The sequence below is a fragment of the Poecilia reticulata genome, chromosome 6 (genome assembly GCF_904066995.2).
Source record: "Poecilia reticulata chromosome 6, P_reticulata-male-v2, whole genome shotgun sequence".
Lineage (NCBI taxonomy): Eukaryota > Metazoa > Chordata > Actinopteri > Cyprinodontiformes > Poeciliidae > Poecilia > Poecilia reticulata.
The window spans coordinates 18,010,951-18,031,557 of NC_088835.1; the positions used below are offsets into that span (position 1 = coordinate 18,010,951).

Genomic DNA, 20,607 nt, shown 5'->3' on the forward strand with positions numbered 1-20,607 from the left:
TACAGATTTACTTTGATATCCGTCTGTTGTGTAAACCCACTCTTAGATTGATTTACTGAAGTATTGGGTAACGTTAAGAGCAGACTGATGTTCTCAGGGTTCCTATTTGAAAAACATTTATTGCACAGTAAAATATAAGGATGTGCATATTTTATTTTTGACAATTTTTTTTTCAAAAGCATAATCACCCTAAAATTAAGCTATCAATGTAGAATTTTTATTATGTGTGACAGCTGTAAACATCAGTTAAATTTACTATAAAATATATTTTTTAGCTGTAATCAATTTCAGTCCAGTATATTCGTGGGGTTTTGGACAAAATCAAGTATACTGTATAATCTTCATAACACGTTCAGTTCAGTGTTATTAAATTTCTTCATTTTTATTTAATTTATTTACTTTAGTGGCTTGTATTAATAAATATTACCTATATGAGGAACATTCTGCTAATTTCGAAAAGTTAATTTTTTCTATGGCTGAATCACTTCTGTAGTACTCTGATTTGATCTTGAACAGCAACCACCAGTTTGTCATGCGTAGCTGAGGGGCGAAATAAAAAAAAGGTTATGTGTTTTCAATTTCTCAGCCACACAAAATAGTTTCTTTCTCTATCCAAATGGTGAAGGTGTATGTCTTTGTGGTTTTTCCTTCTGCAGGAGCTGAAAATAATTATGTTCTGTGTGAAAGACACTTGCCCATGCTTTGTTCAGTGGCAGCTTGTGATAAAAATAACCTTCAGGAGGTATTCTGAGAAACTAAAGAAACTCTGAAAAGGTCATTGAGAAGTCAAAGGCCAGGATGCACTCTGTGTGCCAAGGGGAGATGATATAAATGCCGTGACTGATTGTGTGACAGACTAAATAAATTTCATTGTGGGTCACATCTACCAGAAAAGCGATGTGCTTCACCCACAAAGAAATCGCAAGATAACCACAGATGTGAGTTGCTGAACAACAAAAAGAAAGCCTTGAAGGACACTGACTCATTGTTATTGAGGTTTATAGACTTTAAGGGGAAGGGCTTTCAGTCTGAATGTGTTTTTTCAATAGACTCAGTTTTAAGGCTTAGCATTCTCCTTGGCTGTGCCATACACACCTCACTTCCTCTTTGTACCCATATATTCTCCTGTCACAATCTCATTGGTTTTAAGACGGCCTCATCAACATCTCCGCCTACATCAAGACACAGAAATCCCTCGCCTTGTCCTTCCTCATAGAACATGTCTGTCTTCATTAATCAGGTAAAGATCAGACTCGGCTAGACTGAACTGGAACAAGGTTGCATGTCCAGATAGTGCTATCCCCAGCATCCTAAAAGCCCTCACTTGTTGCTGCACAACTTTACTGCAAGAGCTTTACAAAATTAAAACAATGTGCAAGAGTTCAACTTTAGCAGCTTCCTTTATTTCAGCTCCCTTAACTATTAAAACAAATTTTACAAAGAACTTTTTAGAAGTTAGCATCCAACATAAAAGACTTGGGTGGACGTTTTTACTGTTAGTTAATCTGCAATAATATGTGGATTCTCCTGTGAATTTAACAAGATTTAGCTTCAAGTGCATGCGAGAACTTTCAGGGGAAAAAAGGGACTTGATGCCCCTACAACTGTCTGGAGTATCGACTACCTGCCTGCCACACTAGTTAATAAGACTAAAAGGCTGTCTGACATGGTGGTCTGTGATACAAGAACACTGAACGCTCAACATTTCTCTTTTCCTTGTTTGCCGCAGATTTCCGTTTAAAGGCTAAGCGTCACGTCCCCTGCAGGATTACTCACATTACTCTGCAGTTGTCATGTTGTTGTACAGAGCAGGAATACAAGCATCAGTTCCTGCTGAAATATGATGCAGGGCATGCAGAGATTTTTGGAGAACCAGGAGGAAAACACATGTTTCTGTGCTATAAGGAACAAAGGTGGTGGTGGAACAGTCAAAATATTTGGGTGTTCATCTGGACGACAGATTGGTCTAAAAAAAATGCAGCACTGAGGCTGTTTATAAGACGAAATGGGGCAAAAACTACTTAAAAATCATTGGTGTTTTTTAATGCTTGCAGCAAGATGTTTCATATCTTCACTGAGTCTGGTGAAATGTACAAATTTCTTTGAAGCCATCTGTTGGGGGCAGCAGAATCAGAACAGAGTGACTAAAAGAGACTGAACACCCTGAGTAAAAAGGCTGGCTCTCTGCTGGGGACTTCTCTGAAGCCCCTGGAGCTGACATTCCAAGAATAAATGAATGTACATATAAGATGGAAATAAGAATGAAGAGGCTAAAGCATGAGACAGACAACCTCTGGCAGTGTCCAGTGAGGGGTGTAAAGGGCAGTGTGCCTCTAATGCAGATTCAGAGCGTACTGGCAGGGTGACTAATGACCTACAGTGCTCTCAATTATTATCACTTGCACGCATTTGGACACACATGCACACACACACACACACCTTCACCCAAACCCCATATGATTCACTCTAGTTAAAGCTTTGTAGAAGTATGACTCAGCTGCAGCTCTCTGTCTCCATCTCAATTTTCCCAAGACCCGTAGACTCGAGTTCTAAATGAGGACATCAGCACTCTGGGAAATAGGTTTGTCCCACAGAAAAGCCACCCCTGGGCAGCACAAATTAGCTTTCTGCCCTGCCACAATCAATGTGAAAATGGGTCTTATTAATTCCTGGGATCATATCTTTCATCGCAGCAGTCTTGCATATTGAAGGTGCTCTTACCTTGTATGGTTTGACTTTATGTTTGAGACACTGCAAAGTTTTTAATATCAGTTAAGGACATGTCACAGCAGTTTATCTAAACAGTATTTTCTGTTTTTAAAAGGTCATCACTGTTAGGGTTCCATCTTACTGGCTGAGGCGTGGTTTGCATCGCTGTTATTGGAAAATGGAAGATGCGGTTTTTGGGTACGGCTGTGTTCCTGCGGTCTTGTGGGTGGGTTACTCTCTCCTGGTTGTCGTGTTGTGATGGTATCTTTTCATTCTGCTGATTAGGGATTTTGCATTGCATGAATATTGTGGGTGTGTGCAGGGAGCGTTGTGAGGTCAGCCAGGAGACCTGCTGCGTCTTGGCCGTTGTCCGCCCCTTGCTGCTTGGCGATCTGTGTGTCTTCTCTCAGGCCTGCTCCCAGGCTTGGACTTTTCTCCTTCCTAACTTTAATTTCAGTTGATATTTGCTTCCACATCTTCGCACACATCTATGCGGGTATGCCGACATGCCTGTGACTCACTACACAAAATATCCACAGTACATGGACACAGGTACAACCACATAGTTGGATGTATTCACAAACAATTTGCTGCAGTTGTGAAGTCCTGGATCACAAAAAACCCAAATCTAGCAACTTTTTTTTTTCTGAATATACAGATCAGATTTATTCAAGCCACTGGCAGATTTAATTTTAAAATTTGTTTTAATTGTACCAAGAGGTTGGTATCTGATTGAAAATGACACTGGCTTCTCATGAAAGAAAATAACACTGTTCAAGGGACATCATTTTTGAAATATATAATTTTGTTAATTGATTTCCATTTTAAGTGAATTAATTTATAGTAAATTGTTTATACAATATGGAGAGACTCATCATTGGTGTCTGGGCAGTCAAATTCTTCTCATAATTGCCGACAAGTTTTCTGCTTGTATCCTTGGGTATTTTTCACCATTATTTGACCATTATTGCTTTTGCAATAAGCTCCAAGTCTTTGATGTTAAAAACTTCCTTAGGGCTTTGACATTCCTCTCAGGGTCTGTGCATGCAAGCCAACTGGACATGCAGACAAGTACACTCCCGTATCGACATTATTTTTAGCCCAGCTGAACAACCACAATCCTCTCAGTTACAATTTTCACTACAATGGCTTTAGGGCCTTTAATGTGTCCATTCAAAGCAGAGTGAAAGAAAAAAATAAAGCTATTTCTAATCAATGCAACTTTTTGCATCATTGCCTCTTAAAGACAAACTACCATGACATGGAAAATGGTGTAGATCCTTTAGGTATTTTGTTAAAAGCGGTTATTGTTGCTTTTTTTCTTTTCTTCTCCTTTTGAACTGACCTGCCACATTCTGTCAGCATGCGAAGCTAAAATGGTTCCAAAAAACCCCAGAAACCAGCAGAAAACTTGAGCTGACCCCAAGCAGTCAGGTACAGATTCCCAAAAGCTTTTAAAAAAGGAGAACAGATTAAAAGGTGTAAATTAGTTCTTATTATCGCTCTAATCTTTAACTCCCTAAACATTTTTTATCACTTACATGTCTGGATTCTGGTAAGGCCACTAAAAAAAATTTAAATATTATTTTGCCAGTCAACAAGGCAATGTGGTTAGGTTAAATCTGCCAGAGGTGTGAATTATGGTTAATCTTATTTTCTATTTTTCTTTTTTGATGGTTGTGGCTTGCATTTAAGGAAAACTCCAAATTCAGTCTCATCTTTTGTAACATATGTAGACATATCAGTCTGCTGAAAAATATGTTCATTTCTATGCACTCAATATTGGTTGGAACATATTTTTTTTTCATCATTAATTTATGCTTGGATAGAGAAAGCTCAGGTTGCTTTGAAAGTGATTTCTTGACAACACTACATGGATTCTTCATGGGGTTCAGATCAGACGAGGTTGCTGGCCAATCAAGCACAATAACTGCATTATCATTAGACCAGCTTTTGGTACGTTTGGCAGTGTGGACAGGTGTCAACTCCTGCTTTAAAATGAAATCAGCCTCTCTATAAAGCTTGTCAGCTGAAAGAAGCAAGAAGTGCTCTGAAATTTTCTAGTAGGTGACTGTTTTGACTCAGGACTTCAGAAAATGCAGTGGATCAGAAGCAGCAGGTGACATGATAATATGAATGACTAATTGTAGAAACTTCCTACTGGACCTTTAGCAAGGTGGATTGTGTGCCTCTCCACTTTTCCTCCAGACTCTGGGACCTCAATTTCCAAATAAGACGTTATGCACAGACCAATCTTACCCATAGGCTCAGAGCAACTTTGCCAATATGTGATATTTCTAGCTCATGTGTGGGATTTGTCTGTGCATAGTGGCTCCATGATATATAGACTCTTACTGCACTGTCACTAACAACACGTTTTACTTCCACTCAACTTTCTATGAATACGGTTTGGCATAGGTACTCTGTGAACAACCAGCTTCATAAGCAATGATGTTTTGTTGTGACTTATCCTCTTTGTGGAGGGTGTCAATGACTGTCCTCTGGACAGTTGCCAAGTCAGCAGTCTTCCCCATTGTGTAGCCTGCTGACCCAGACTAGGAGACCATTCAAAGCACATCTCGAGTTCAAAAGCTCGCCTCACTCGTTTCTTCTTAATTTCATGAGTACAGGTGCTTTTACATCTTTTTATATTATGCTTTCATCAGGAAGATGTTTTTAAAAGCCATCTTAACACTGAAGGAGCCTTATTCATCTTTTCTACCCATAATTGCATGCATTGAAAGACCATTCATTTTTATATAAAACTGAGCAATTTGGGTAATATGCAAGCTCATAGCAGCAGATTTAGAACCAGCTCTTAATCACAACATTCAACAAATGAATTCAAATTGGCTTGCCGGAGGATACCATCTCTATATTACTGCTGCCAGGTTTGGCCTTTAAGCCGGAGCCTCCAGTCTGGGCGGCTCGCAGACGGCGCTGCCTGCAGAATATGCCTGCAGCCCCAGGAGAGCCTTATATCCTGCTGCGTCTGCTCTTCTTGCTCCTCACACACATCCATTGCACCAGCTCAGCCTGTCAAACCTTGGGTCCCCTCCAGCAACACCTCAACCCCAACCCCCAGCTTCCCTTTCCTTCCCGTTGTTTCCCCCCATTGCCACCCCTCTCTGGTTCCCCCTCTCTTCCTTCGCTCTACTGGGCTAGTGAAGGTGAGCCTGTTCCCCAGTGGCACAACTGTACAGATTGCAATCCCTCCTCCATCCAATGGTGGCTGTTCTCTTGTGAATACATCCTTTTAACAAGTGGTTGTGTTGTTCCTCATCTTTCTCCTTTATTAATCTTTTGTTTGGCTATTTTTATCCGCTAGACCCAACTTACTTCTATATGTCCTTATTATTTAGTCTCCAAGCCTCTCCTAGGTCAGCTCTCCTTGACGTGACAAGCAGAGGAGCCTCAGGCTGCTCGATGTGTCACCTAACAGCAAGACTAATGAAAAATAAACTTCCCCTGAGGTTTAAGGCCAGTTTGGTGACAGCTGTCATCCCATTACTTGTCCCTAAAAGCTCCTTTATGAGCAGGACATGAGCAGAGCAATGACAACAGTGTTAGGGATGCTCTAGACAGCTTTTATATAGCTCTTTCTCTGAAGGTCATGTGTGTTTTCATTATGTCCATCTGCAGATTTGTGGCAAAAGTTGCTTTTCAGAGCTAGTTTTGTATTTTTACTCCACAGAAAGCTCATTTCCAGGCTAGCTACATACCTTTACATTCTTTCCTGTGCAGAAAGAATAAGGTAGTTTTTCATCATAATTTGATGTTATCGTAATTCTAGTTAAACAGACATTTGTATCACTTTCTGAGATTTTAATACCTAAGTGGAGATAGATATTAAATGTATTGGGCTTCAAATAATTGGATTAGCTTCAGTTTTTTTTTTAATCAGTTGACTTATAGTTCAGGTCAGAAGTTAACTTCCACTTATCGTGGCTATGAATGTCGCGTTTTAAAAAAAACAGGTGTACGACTGACTTATTATTATTATTACGCAGGATCGAAGTAATCGCTAGAAGTTCACACAATTGTTTAGGATCGAAGTAATTGCTAAAACAATTGCTTGAAAAATGTATCTCAGCAATATTTTAAAAGTCCTGAAACATCTTTGAAGTACATGTTGTTGATGTGCCCCTGTTCTGAAAGGTGAATGTTTGTTGGGATAAAGTCTGTAAACATTTCAGTTTCTGCTGCATAAAACCACATTTTATTATTCATTACTGAGGTTCTGGCAAATTCTGACTGGATATTTGAACATTCATCTTGGCAGAATTGGTAGAATTTATAAATTCATCTATTTCCTGTAACCAAGTTTTATGCTGAGTCCATTAATGTTCTTTATATTAATTGAGGTTGGAGGCAAAGATCCATTTGGCGTCAATGACAAAAAAAATATTTTTGGACCAGTCAAGGCGAGACTTTCAAACTTAAAGCTGTACTTAGTATGGTGCTGTGGAAATGTTTTGCTGCCTTTAATACTGGTGTACTGCACAAAATGAATGGAATATTGAAGAATAAGGCTTATAATTAACTCTTTGACTGTACCTAAAATCAGCAGTTTGGTGGTTGAAACCTAGCAACAACTGACTCTTTCAGCATGATACAAATCCATATCAAAAACTTAACTCAATTTTGAAATGTATTTGAATTGATAAAGCAATATATTGGTGAAACGATCTGAATGTAATTAGAAATGAATGCTCTGTGCTTAAAAACTGAGTCCTTACCAGGAATCCTCTTGCATCTCTGAAAGGAAACGATAAAATATTAAGCCATACAGATGTGTGGTGTCTTTACAACTTGCTAAGGAACATATGTCTAAATATTAATGGAGTTGTACGACTATGACTATGTGTCTTATTCATACAACTCCAATGTAGTGGGGACAAGAGAAACGCTAGCGTGAATAAATAAATTGATACAACATTCATCCTCATGGCAAGTGTCTGTAAACGCCCGGCTGGAACTTTACATGTAATAATTTGAATCAAATCCTATGCCCCTAGATAAACAAACACAAGCTAATTTATTTTTTGTACTAACTGAGAAAGACAGTCTGTGACAGCATTCAGTGTGACAGCCATTTGAGTTGAATTCTCTGCACATTCACCTCTGTTCCCGTACTCTTGTAAACAGTGTTATCTGGCCGTGCTATTCCTGCAGGTAAATTCACTGCCTCTTTGTCTGTGTTTGTGCAGGTTTTTGGAGATTATTATCACTTCAGGCACCATGCCGTGGAGAAGAGGGCATTGTCAGGCCACATGGGAATGCACATCAGACTGCAAAAAGAACCACAGGTAAGACTGGTGTCAGCTCTCTCACAGCTCACCGCGGCTCTCCTTATTGGCAACAAAAAGCCAGAAGACAGATTGGATTACACAGTGAATGTGTATACATCACTAGAGAAAAGCATGCCAGCATCAGTGACAGCTTGTCAACCATTTTTTTTTGTAGTCCACACTTGTCTTTCCATCTGTCCCACTGACACACTTCAGAACACCACATAACTGTAATTATGCTAAATAGGGACATTTCTAGGATTGCTCAAACTTCTTCATGTGCACATAACTAAAGAGAATGACTGTCAAAAAATGTCTTCTAAATCATAAATGTAATATATGCTTTGGTATTATTCTGTAAAAACATGGTTAGAGTGAATGTTATAACTATTTAGCATAACTGTAATTATGGTAAATAGGGACATTTCTAGGATTGCTCAAACTTCTTCATGTGCACATAACTAAAGAGAATGACTGTCAAAAAATGTCTTCTAAATCATAAATGTAATATATGCTTTGGTATTATTCTGTAAAAACATGGTTAGAGTGAATGTTATAACTATTTAGCATAACTGTAATTATGGTAAATAGGGACATTTTTAGGATTGATCAAACTTCTTCATGTGCCCATAACTAAAGAGGATGACTGTAAAAAATGTTTTCCTAAATCATAAATTCAATATATGCTTTGGTATTATTCTGTAAAAACATGGTTAGAGTGAATGTTATACTTCCAAAAAGCACAACAGTGCCCAGGGAAAATGGGAAGTTATATTTTTCTTTTCCTGCCCACCAAGAGCCAGAAAATAAACCTATCAATGTTGTATATTTACTGCAGCAGCACAAGAGAAAGGCAGTCCCAGATAGTCACCAGCAGCATGTATTGATTTTATTTCTTCTTCCAAAGAATATTACGTTTCAATTTCAAAAATATATTTTTTTATGTTGTTACAGTTTCATATGTCCTTTGAAAATAATAACCACAGTCTTTTACTATTCAAGTCCACACAAATGCCAACAGGTTAGATTTTATGTTTTGTTTTTTAAACAATAATAGTAGAGTCCTTTTCTCTATTTAAACAGCAGGCTGGCGGTACCTCAGTAACAAGAGTATTTGTTTTGAAGTAAAATTAGCTTAAATTGTATCCTGGACTTATCAAAGAGAAGTTGACCTAAGAAAATTAGACAGATCAAATCAGACTTCACTTGTCACTGGACTGTTTTAAGCATATTAACCTGATCAAACCTCTCAACAATCCATTACATTTCTCTAAGAAAACATAAAAAAAAAAAAAAAGATTCCAAGCCATTGTAAATTCATTTTAGACAGCTGGTTGGCACCACGAACAGTAAAGAAAAATGAGGGTAGAATCTTCATCCTATTGAATATTTTTCAGTTTTTACTGAGCTTTGTGCTTGTTCTAACTCAAAACAAGGCAGTTCACATATATCATATGTAAATAACCAAAACTGTTTAATAGCACTTAACATCAGTGTTGAGAACCAAGTAATTAAGACTCCTGTTAGAAAAAATGTGCTTTTTAAATTGGCTACATGGCCTTGCTATTAACATTCCTCAGTTTGAGTGCTAATTAGATTTTTAATGGGCTGCACAAGTGTAGATCTCTTTACAGGTGGGATAATAGTACTTGTGTGTTGTGAAGATCATGTAGATTGGAATCAACTAAACGCCCCCTGCTTCCGCTCCTTGTTTGAACCGCGTTAGACCCCCAGCTGTGCTTCTTCCCTTTTTTTGAGTGAAGTCTGGAAATATATACATGTCAAAAAAATTCAACTTTATTCAAGTGATCCAAGTTTAAAGTTTCTCTGCACAATGAAAGTATATCAATGTTGGAGGATAGCATTTGACATTTTTGGTCGACACTTTTGTTGTATTAAATAAATTGCTTAGAATGTTGTTATAAGATACCAGATTGTTAGAAAGTTAAAGAGGTATGAATACTTTTTCAAGGCATTTTATGAGAAAATGTTACATGAAATGAAAATGCAAAAATTTTGGCAACATATGATGATAAAGTTTGTATTGCAGTTTATTTTATTTGTGTATTTTTCTTTCACAAAGGTAACATGTTGCTGGTCAGGAGGTCAGCTTTTAAAACAAAATAATCAGTAAAACCACATACACTCTTGAATGGATTCACATGTCCAGCAGCTAAGATGGAGCAAAATGCTTCAAATAGCATTAGTTCAGTTTTTTTTTTTATCTGTTTGTATACAAATATTAAAAGACAGAAGGCAGTGAAGAGAAACACTCACAAACAGGATATCATCAAAACCAAGCAACTGTAAAAATGTCACAGACACAGGAACCCCTGGGGTGAAACAATATTTGTTGTTGTAACAAAACCCAAACTTTCCCTGAATTTGGGAACCAGGTGAGAAATGTCTGCTTTGAGAAAAATAGAGGAGAATTGTAAAGAATGATATTGACTGTTTTACCTGTATATTTTCAAACAAGTGCACACTGAAAGTACAAATTATTTCATTAGCAAAGACTTTATAAAAAAAGATATATCTGAATATGAAGAACAGAATTAAATTAAATATTTAATAATTAAAGAACAGTATTTATTTTCCAGGCACATGGTGCCGTTTTATAGCACAGTCAAGTAACTATGTTACCTTCAGCTGTGATAAAAACGCTGTACATCAAGCATAACTTAAAAGAAATTTGACTTTGCAATTTGATGCCTTGAAATTGGGCTTCTGCCTTTGAGCTCAAACTCCTTCCAGCACTCTGCCTTCATCATGTCGTCACAACAATACTTCTCTTTATGCCATTTACAACCATTTTTAGAACTGGACTAAGGAGTAGTACAAATGAAGCACTCAGTAAATGCGTAGCTTCACCAGGAGTTTGCTCATTTTTGTTGAGTAGGGAAGTGAAAGGGACGGGTTCTCTGTGAGGCAAGAAGCTCAACTGGAGACTGCAGCTCCAAGGAAGAGCTTTGTGGAGAGCAAGTATTTAGGCTTCCGTGGGAGATTCAAGAATTTATCAAAGATGCATAAAAGAATCAAAACTCCTCGAGGTATGTTTTTGATGAGGGAAAAACATTATAGCATGATATAAAACAAAAAAAAAGTCAGTGTTGCATAATACCGAACCTTAAAAAAACAAAAAACAAAAAGGAAAAAGTAGACAGACTTGCTGTGCTGATATTTCACCTTGCTTCCCCTGCTGGTCCTTTCTATGCCAACCATGCCCAGTGTGGGCTGTGAGAAAACAAAGGATGAAAAAAAAAAAAAAAACAGCAGGGCCCCAAGACGCAACAATCATCCCCACCCCCACAAACGCTACTGACCCAGACAGACTTCGGACCATATGCTGTTTCTGCCCTGTTCCTTTGTAGATATAAATATGGCAATAATTCTTTCTTGTGGGTTACCGAGCTAATGTGGAGCAAAGAAAAAAGCCATTCTGAGTTTATATTCTTTTTGTTTTCCTACAAACAAAAAAGCTTTTGTGCTTTCAAGTAACATACGGTACCCTCACCTTCATCTCCCTGGGTCACTGCCCAAAAGAAAAATTGATGCTAATAAATTCAAATACCATTAGACCCAGGGTGCTGCATTATTAGCTTCTGTACACACATCTGCCTTACCTGTCCTGTTTTTTTCAGTGTTGCTGCCAGGGAACTGCGCCCCTCACGCTGCTGCCATTTTTACATTTGAAAAGAGGGAGACAGCAATGGTAATTGCCCCTCTAAAATATATTTCAAGCAGCACCTGACTACTGATGAAGACATGGATACTTACCAAATGAGATCTGAGGTTTCCCATCTGTACTTAAATAGATCTCCCAGGTGGTGGCTAAAAGATTTTTCTTTAGTTATTTTGATCCCCTTTCTTGAAGCCTGAGGAAAGCACTCATGAGCTCTGACAAGCACCAAGGCTTTAAGGCACATTACTAAGATACGGTGACATTTACTGTGGGCAGTAGTCAAGAGTTGAATTGAAATCTCACTGAACTTTCACATACCATATGCTGTGGTGCTCTAGCTAGAGCACCATAGCAATGTGATTATGCTATCTGTTTTCAACAGACCTACAATGAGAAATCAATGAGGTTTAGCAAGGGTGCTGGCAGATGCAAACATTTTGTCATTGTCACTAGAAAGGGACTAATGATGTGCAATACTCAATTATAGATCTCTTTGCTGCAGCAAATGATGAAATGCACAATGAACAAAGACAAAATTGCTGCTGAGATTACAGGCTCGATTAATAGTTGATGGTTTTCTGCTGCTAATATCCACCACGGACCGGAATTCATCAACAAGATGCACTCAGAAATGTTAGAGTTAAACCTGTTTATTTTGAATGTGGATAATAAATCTCGTTCAGAAGTGGAACCTGTTATAAAGCTGTCGATTTAAAGCCTCAAGTGTAGAAAAAGAGATGTTTTTATAATGGAGATTCCATATCAGAAGTCAGTAGTTCAAGTTTCTGTAACTCGGTAGTTGAACTCTGACCTATTGAGGGCATTAGGCTTTTGGCTGAGAAACAACAACTTGCACCAGATGTACTTCCACACCTACACAACCAAAAAAGCAGAGAAAACCTCTGGCAAAGCATGGCTGCTGCCAACAAAAACCAACTCCATGGCATAGGTGAGTGAGATCGTTCTTCCATGTTTATTTAAGTGCATCTGTACATTCATTTGAGTTGCAGCTATCTAATCCGCAGAGTAAGAAAGAAATAAAAAGAAAAAAAGGTTATGCTTCATGTGGTTTAAGAAAACAGATTTAGAAGGCAATAGAAACAGAAAGGTTGGATTTGGATTAGTCATTGCTAAGCTTTGAGCTCGTTACGCTGTTTCCTCCTCCTAATCCAGAGGCTGCATTTCACGAAACCGCCATTGTCTCCTTTCCTCTGCTTCTGTGGTACGAGCATGCCGCTTATCACCGTCCCCTTTGAATTATCACGCAGTGGCAAGATGACATTGGCAGTTGCATAAGCTTTTACCATTATGTTTGTAAGGGTCATTTGTCATCTTTCCTCTGCACACCCTTCCATCCTATAAGGGGAAGAATTGATTTGTTTTGGGTTTACTGCTGTTTGTTTTGCATTAAATATAATCTAGTATAGTTTGTTGCATGCAGTGTTTTAGGAAATATTTACATGACTCTTTCTTGCTCTTTCCTCTCTTCTCTTTAAGCTTTGCAACAATTTATGTCTGACTCCAAGAGCTACATATTTTTATTGTCAGCAAAAGCCACAGTGAATATGGATGGTGATATTCTAACTTTATTATCAGCAGAAAATCTAATGGAGAAAGTGAAACTTTCTTCATTAGAAAGTTCTAATCCCATTATAGTTTATCTCTCAACTTTTTCAATTTCTCAACTCATTTGTGATATTCAGTGCTAATGATATAAACCCCTAATTATGAGCTATTCACAGATGACAGTACTTTACTTCATTGTTTAGAACATTGTATGAAAAAGATAGAAGATGGCAAGAAAAACAGTTGTTAAACAATTTAGGAAGGCTGAGTGTGCATTCTGTACACATAAAGTGGTCCCATTCTCCCCTTTGATAACTTTTGATAGTTTAAAAAACTAATTAAAACACAAATAAGACTCATCTGGACTTGATGTTCAGTGCTCAATAGACCGTTTCAGCCAAATAAATGAGGATTTAGCTCAACAAAAACAGCAGATAATTTATTAGTCTTTTTTGTATTGGTTAAGGCTAAAGTGAGCCTACCTTGGTGAATGATCAAAAATGCAATTTGGGCTTTTTAAATATGGTTCTTATGCATTCTAGAAAAATCTGTCTGTCCGTCCATGCCTGTTTTGATCCAACTTTTATATTTAAAACCTGACAAATATCTGCCATAAAGCCATAGTGAATGTTTATATTCATAATTCGCCTTTAAAATGATTGAGAACTCTACAAAACGGAGTGTAAAGAAGTTTGGAATCATATTGGGGGGGACATTTTAAATTAATTTTTAAAGTACTGCCATTTGAAGCCCCTTTGTCGTCTGGAGTTTTTAAGAGAGATCCACTGATGATCAAATCACACTTTTTTAATTTAAAATTTTTTCTCACAGATCTATAGTTAAGTGTTAATTATTTTTTTCTTGTCTTCCTACCAAGACGTTTAATGAACTTACATATGTTGGGAGTAGAGGTAAAATCATCTTTTGTCATTAGCTGTTATTTTAAAAGACATATTAACCCATTTAACATGGACTTATTGTATTTCTTTAATTTATTAGCAAATACCGACATTTTTAGTCTCCATTTGTACTCCTTGTAGAAAGGACATTTCCAAAAGGTTAACAACATTTCAAAAATCCTGAACAAAACAGAATCACTTTGATATAATACATTCAGTCTTTCTTGTGACTATCTGAAGTCTGTTTTTAAGTGGCTTTGCTGCTTTGCAAATTTGACAAAGCAGCATGGTGTTCAGAATATAGTTCTTGTGAAAGACAGTTTCCTTTTTTTGTATATTTGAAAAGGTTGGGCACAAAGTGCCTAAAATTGCACAAGTATGAAATGCTGAACAAGTGAAATCGATAGCACCCGGTGAAATCTAGTTCTAAGTTGTTGCAGCCTGACTGAACAGTTGACATGCCTCAGTAGAAAAAAATATTTTCTTTTTAACAGCTTCCTACTTCACCAATGCCGTGGTTGTAGCTAGAATGGCCTCTTAGGTCATAGGGCCACGGACCAGAAATAAATTGTAGGAGTCAGAAAAGGTGTAGCTGAAAAGAGTCAGAGTCAGATTCCAGGAACATTAAAAACTTGTACCTGGTTTTTAATGTCATCAAGAAAATGAACAGCCGTAAAGTGTTTTCCATCCTTTCCAAAGATTGCTCAAATATAATATATGTGTGTATATATATATATATATATATAAGAAAGAAATAGGCACATGGACAACTGAAGCCCTAGTGTTGCTTTAGGCCTGTACAGAACATGACTCACTGAAACAAATGAGGCTTCAGGAAAAAGTCTGAAGATGATGACTAAAGTCTAGAATACATGTTATCCCTTTGCTAATTGGTGACTAAGTATACATACACATGTACACACACTCACCAGTAAGTCTACCACCAGTACTGTGTGTACATTGAGAATCCAGTTTCTCTAAATTGACCATGGATGTGTTTACAAATCTAAATGGTTGTCCTGTGTGATGGACTAACAATCGGTTCACAGAATGTACTGTCATCTCACATTTACTGAGGTCCATTGTGTAGATAAAACTGCTGGTGAATGTCTTTCCCCCCTTTCTTCTAACACAGTAGTCCAGCTACAAATCAAAACCTCAGATCTGTTGTTTCCAGTCTATTTCTATTACAAACAATAGCAGCATGTTCCCTCCTTAGTAATCAAACGGTAAACATCCTCAGGACACTTGGCAAAAATGAAAGAAAAATTTTATTGCTCATGCAAATTGCCCTCCTAACCCATGCTGAGACCTCCCTCTTCTTTTATGATTGCTGCTTTGTGCGCTGGTGTATGTCAAGTCTTTGTCCTTGCCCTGGACCTCAGGGTGCTTTTTTTTCTCTGTTAAGTATTTTAAATCATTTGGTTCTAAGGATACAATCACATTTACTCTGTTTTCAGAGTGAACGGTTTTACAGAAAGGATTTAAAAGACCCATCTGTTTCACTTGCTGGTCCTTTCAGAAGGTTGCATGCACTAATGAAGGTCAACTTCATTTCATGCTCTTAATGCTTGATTTGACTTTTTTGATTATGGAATAATAATATAAATACAAACACATGTATTCAAATGTGATTGCATTTCACTTGTACATAATGCATTTTAAAAACTTGGATGAATGAGTTTAAATTGTGGATTTTTCTAATGGACGAATTGACCAAATTATTCATGCTGGCTCAAATATATGCAGATGATCACTCTGAGTAAATGCCCTTTAGACAGTAGCGCATCCTCCACACAATTATCCATTCTCTGCAGCCTTCAACAAAGTGGTCGCTTAATTCTGGGTGTATTTTTGACCACTCCTTTTGTCAGCATGTTGAAGTTAATTTAAATTAGGTAGTTGGTTCCTGGCACAAACCTAAGTTTTAAGCACAGTACATACATTTTGAATAGTCTTGATGTTGGAACCACTCCATAAGCATAATTTTAACCTTTTTTATTCCTTCCAAAATCCATTTTAATGTGTGTTTGCAGCCACACATTAAAATCCGTTGGTCATTGGTCATTGATTTGAAGCGTTCAAGAATTCAGAGGCAGTCATCCGTTTTCATTATTTCACTAACTTTATACAATTTAACGGTTTTATTAGAAATAGACCCACACAATACTTCTAGTAATAGTTGGCACTGTATTGGCTTCTTAAGTTTGAAAGCTTAGCTGAAACTCATTCAAACATTCTTCCAACTGTGGCCAGATTTCTTAATCCTTGTGTTTAGCAAAAGATTTTGTCTTCCAGAAGGCAGGTGGCTTGTCCATAAAGGCAGCTGCAAATTTAGTGGTTCTTGTTGGTGTCATTTTGAAGCAGGTGCTTCTTTCTTGATAGACAACCTCTCAGTCTTCAAATTGATATTAAAATGTCTTTCTTGTGGGCAGTGATACTGGCGTTCCAACATCTTCCAGTTTAAGTCAAAGCCTTGGTAGTGCTTGGATTCTTGCTGCGATGACAGATGACAGATTGAAGCAGATTCCTGCAGGACAATGATCACAAAATTGCAGCAGGACCTTTGGAATAAATGAAGCAGACAAACTTTGAGCTTTTAAGAATCTACAAAAGATTTTAAATTAACTCTACCTGCAAAGATAAGATGTGAAATATCAACCCAGAATTATGCCAAACGCATGCTAATGGCTATAAAAATGTGTGGTTAAGGTGAAACTTGGTGAATTTAAACCAAATATTAGTGAGGACATCCATACATATTTGTATATTTAATTTTGACTATTTATGTCTTAGAGATTATCCACAGTAACTTCAAAGTAAAATTTAATTGAATTTAAATAAACTGTGGACTAAGTAACTAAGGATACAATCACATTTACTCTGTTTTCAGAGTGAACGGTTTTACGATTACATTTAATCTTTTCATGGATCAAAAATTATATTAACGCCCATGATGAATGTATATGAACTATAATTTAATTTAACTTACCATGTTTCACCACAAGTATTATTTATGTAATATGTTTAATGCACTGGTTATTCTTTAAAGAACACTAAACAGTGCAGGAGCCACTGTTCTTCTGGGATCTGAGCAATGAAGCAAATCCGATTTTCTCTACATCTCTGCTTTTCTGTTTAGTTGTTACTTTCTGAACCCAGTTGGGACCATGTTTTTCACTTGTCTCTGGTCTTGTTTGACACTGCAATCACATCTGAAACAGGAACATTAGTAACAACAAATATGATGTGAGGGCAGCAGTGTAAACTGTGAATTTTCCTTTGTGCGTGGGTTTATTTATTTGTACGCTCTGTTTGTGTGTGTTTGTGCGTCTGGGCACTCCAGGTCCTGTGGGCGGAACAGCAAGTGGTGAAAAGAAGAAAAAAGAGGGATATCTTTGAAGACCCCACAGACCCAGATTTTTCCAAGCAGTGGTACCTGGTAGGTTCTGGCCTCCCTTCTCATTTAAATATATGACGCAACAGTACTTACTATGTAGGCACATGCTTCTAACATCACTGGAGTACAGTACTGTCAGCAAATAAATTTAGCTATAACGTATGAAGGCTAAATAATAGAGATGTGTGCATTTATTTATATTGTTTTGTATTTGCATTTTAGGAATCCTTGTCATCAGTCAGCTAATCAGAAATTGTCCCACTATGCATTAAGCTCACCCATTCATCTGTCGTCTTGATCACCAGCAAGAGTTTGGGAGTTAAATGTATAATTTATAACGTCTTAGGATGTTGACTGAAGGTATATCACCTGTAAAACATTAATACTGTTTGCTGCTGTGCTGTGTCTTTTTTATTATTCACAGCCTTTCTTAGAAAAGCTCAAATTTCACCCCCCAATCTCTCCTTTTTGTTCCTCTTCATTTACCTTAAACTGCTGTCACTGCAGCAGACCAAACATGGCACAAGACAACAGCAAATGGAAGACATGAAACAGCTTCTGACATTTAGCATTAGACTTTAAAATGTCTGACTGTCTTAACACGCTTTTCCTTTCAAAATATTCTACCCAACTGTGACTTCAGAAATAAGAGGATAATAAAGCTTCTCTAGTCTGAGTCACATGCCACAGACCCACTATAGCTGTCTTGGCATCACAACAATTTTACAATACTGAGAGTTATTTTATATTAGTATACGGATTGATTCAGTGCTGCGAAGCAATATTTTTCCCTCTTGCAGATTTTTTGCTTTATTACTTAAATGTTTTTTAAGTCATCAAACAAATGTTGATGATAACACAGCAAATGCAAAAAAAAAAAAAACTGTTTTCTGATGAGCCCATTTTTCAACCAAATTTGCGCTATTTGAAAAAAATAATTGCCTCCCAAAACCTAAAGAGTTGGTTGGTGGGAATAACTGCCATAAAGCATTTGCAATAACCAGCAATCAGTCACAGAGGAGCATTTTTAGCCCACTCTGCTTTGAAGAATTGATTTGTTAATGTCATATTTGAGGTTTATGAGCTAGTGCTGCCCGTTAAAGCTCACAACATAGAAACTAAAGCCTTTCCTCTGCCTACATCCCCAAGAATTCTGTGTGGTTCTGGATCGGACTTCAGTGAAATTATCGAACATTCTATTGATTGTACTTTCTATTGAGATTGATCATATATCAGTTTTCTATTAGTACCGATTACCGATGGTTATTGTTGCCCAGGCCTAGCAGACCGTCATTCTGTCACTGCGTGTCTAACTGCTGTGTTGGTTTTATTGCAGATGTAGCGCTATCCACATATTTCAAATAAAATTCAGGAGACCATCACGATATTGTTTGGGAAATGTGAGACAGGCATTTTTTCCCTTCTTGATCTGAAGAGGTTTGGCCTTTTTTACCTCCTATGAATGTCATTTTTGAGCAGACTCTTTCTTACCATTGAAACACTGACCTTAACCTGAGGCTGGTCCTGCAGTGCATTGGATATTGTTTTGGATTTTTTATTTATTTATTTATTTTTTTTTTTCTGCATTTCTGCGTAAATCATTAATGTGCTCTTGGAGACTTTTTGCTCTCTTTAGTTTCGTTAGTTGGAGACATAATGTGTTGCATTCCATTATCCTTTAGCCAATTTCATGTTGTCAAACAAGTTTTGAATCAGTGATTTTTTTTTGGTTGTTTTTATAGTGGTTGGGATTATGAATAATTTTTTTAATCTCCTTGTCTCAAATGTCACTACCAAGTAAACTGGCTACATCGGTTTAGGAATACAGAGATAATGTGATTTGAGTAGTCAAAATGTCTTCCTGCACTATGATCCTACACATGAATAAAAATAAAACGCCGAGCGGATCAAACATTAACCAACTGAGATATTTACAGTGACATCATCACTGGGTTCTGACTCTGAGTTGACTCTAAGATTATGTGTTTCTTACTTTTACCAAAAATATTCTTTATATCTTATTTTTTTCCTCATTTTCCAATATTCTCCAAACCCAGTATTGAGTATCGCCTCACAGACTGCATATGCCTTTATTCCACCAATGTGATTTGATTGCTTGAAAAGGAAATGATTAAATAAAAGACTTATATGAACTGTACGAACAAAGCATGGCGCAAAGCAGTGTAGCTTTAGGAAGGTGTTTTTCTGTTCTCTGAGTGTGAGTCTATCTTTAACCACCTCTTCCACCTACAGTGCTTACTTTCCCTTATACCTCTCACAGTACGACTTTCAGCAACCACTCTCTAACCCCTTTTTGTGTCCCTCTCCTTCCACTTAAAAGCTCACAGTCTGTTATTTACGTCAAGAGCCAAATACTTTAAAAAGGATTGCTGAACTGCAACAAGTTGTCTTTCTTTTTTTTGCCATTTTGTACTTTCATGTTAAACATTGCTGTGTTTTTTCAGTGATCTAAATAAAGGTGGGGGGTTGCAGATGACTTGAGCTTTTCTGTCGCTGACAAATACTTTCTGCTGATTTTTGTTTGAGAAGTGTGGCTCAAAGCAAATAGACACCTAAACAAAAGGCTTTTGTTTATTTCAGTCCAATCCAACACATCAAGACTTGAATACGAAAGCAGCCTGGGCTCAGGGCTACAGTGGGAGAGGCGTAGTGGTGACCATTTTGGATGATGGGATCGAAAAGGACCATCCTGACCTCCACAGCAATTATGTAAGTTAAAAATGCTAAATGCACATGTGCAACTGCAGCTTATTTGTCCCAAATTAGTTATTACAATGTACTCAGATAAACTGTTTTCATAAACAGAACTGAAATCAGAGAAGACTACTGTTGATTTGTGAGGTATAAAGCTTTGTATTAGTGACATTAGGGTTTTAACATTCATTATCTATAATATTAATTGCATATGTTACAGCCATGTTTTATTTATTTTCAGTATGAGTGTTTACACCCCGGTGGATTGCTAGTCATGTAAGATTAACTGGTGAGCAACATGCGTTTTCCAGTGTCATGAAGCTGCCCTTTATATTGCCACAATCT

At 37.3% G+C, this 20,607-nt stretch overlaps 1 protein-coding gene across 3 annotated transcripts in view; it reads left to right on the plus strand.

Moving 5' to 3' along the window:
- furinb (furin (paired basic amino acid cleaving enzyme) b) overlaps positions 1–20,607 on the plus strand; it is a 123,555-nt gene that overhangs the window by 45,591 nt on the left and 57,357 nt on the right. For all 3 annotated transcript variants that reach the window (XM_008411496.3, XM_008411497.3, XM_081608062.1), the window contains 3 exons: positions 7,920–8,018; positions 17,494–17,589; positions 20,149–20,277. In XM_008411496.3, coding sequence (XP_008409718.2) covers positions 7,920–8,018; positions 17,494–17,589; positions 20,149–20,277 — 324 coding nt within the window. The remainder of the gene's footprint in view (positions 1–7,919; positions 8,019–17,493; positions 17,590–20,148; positions 20,278–20,607) is intronic.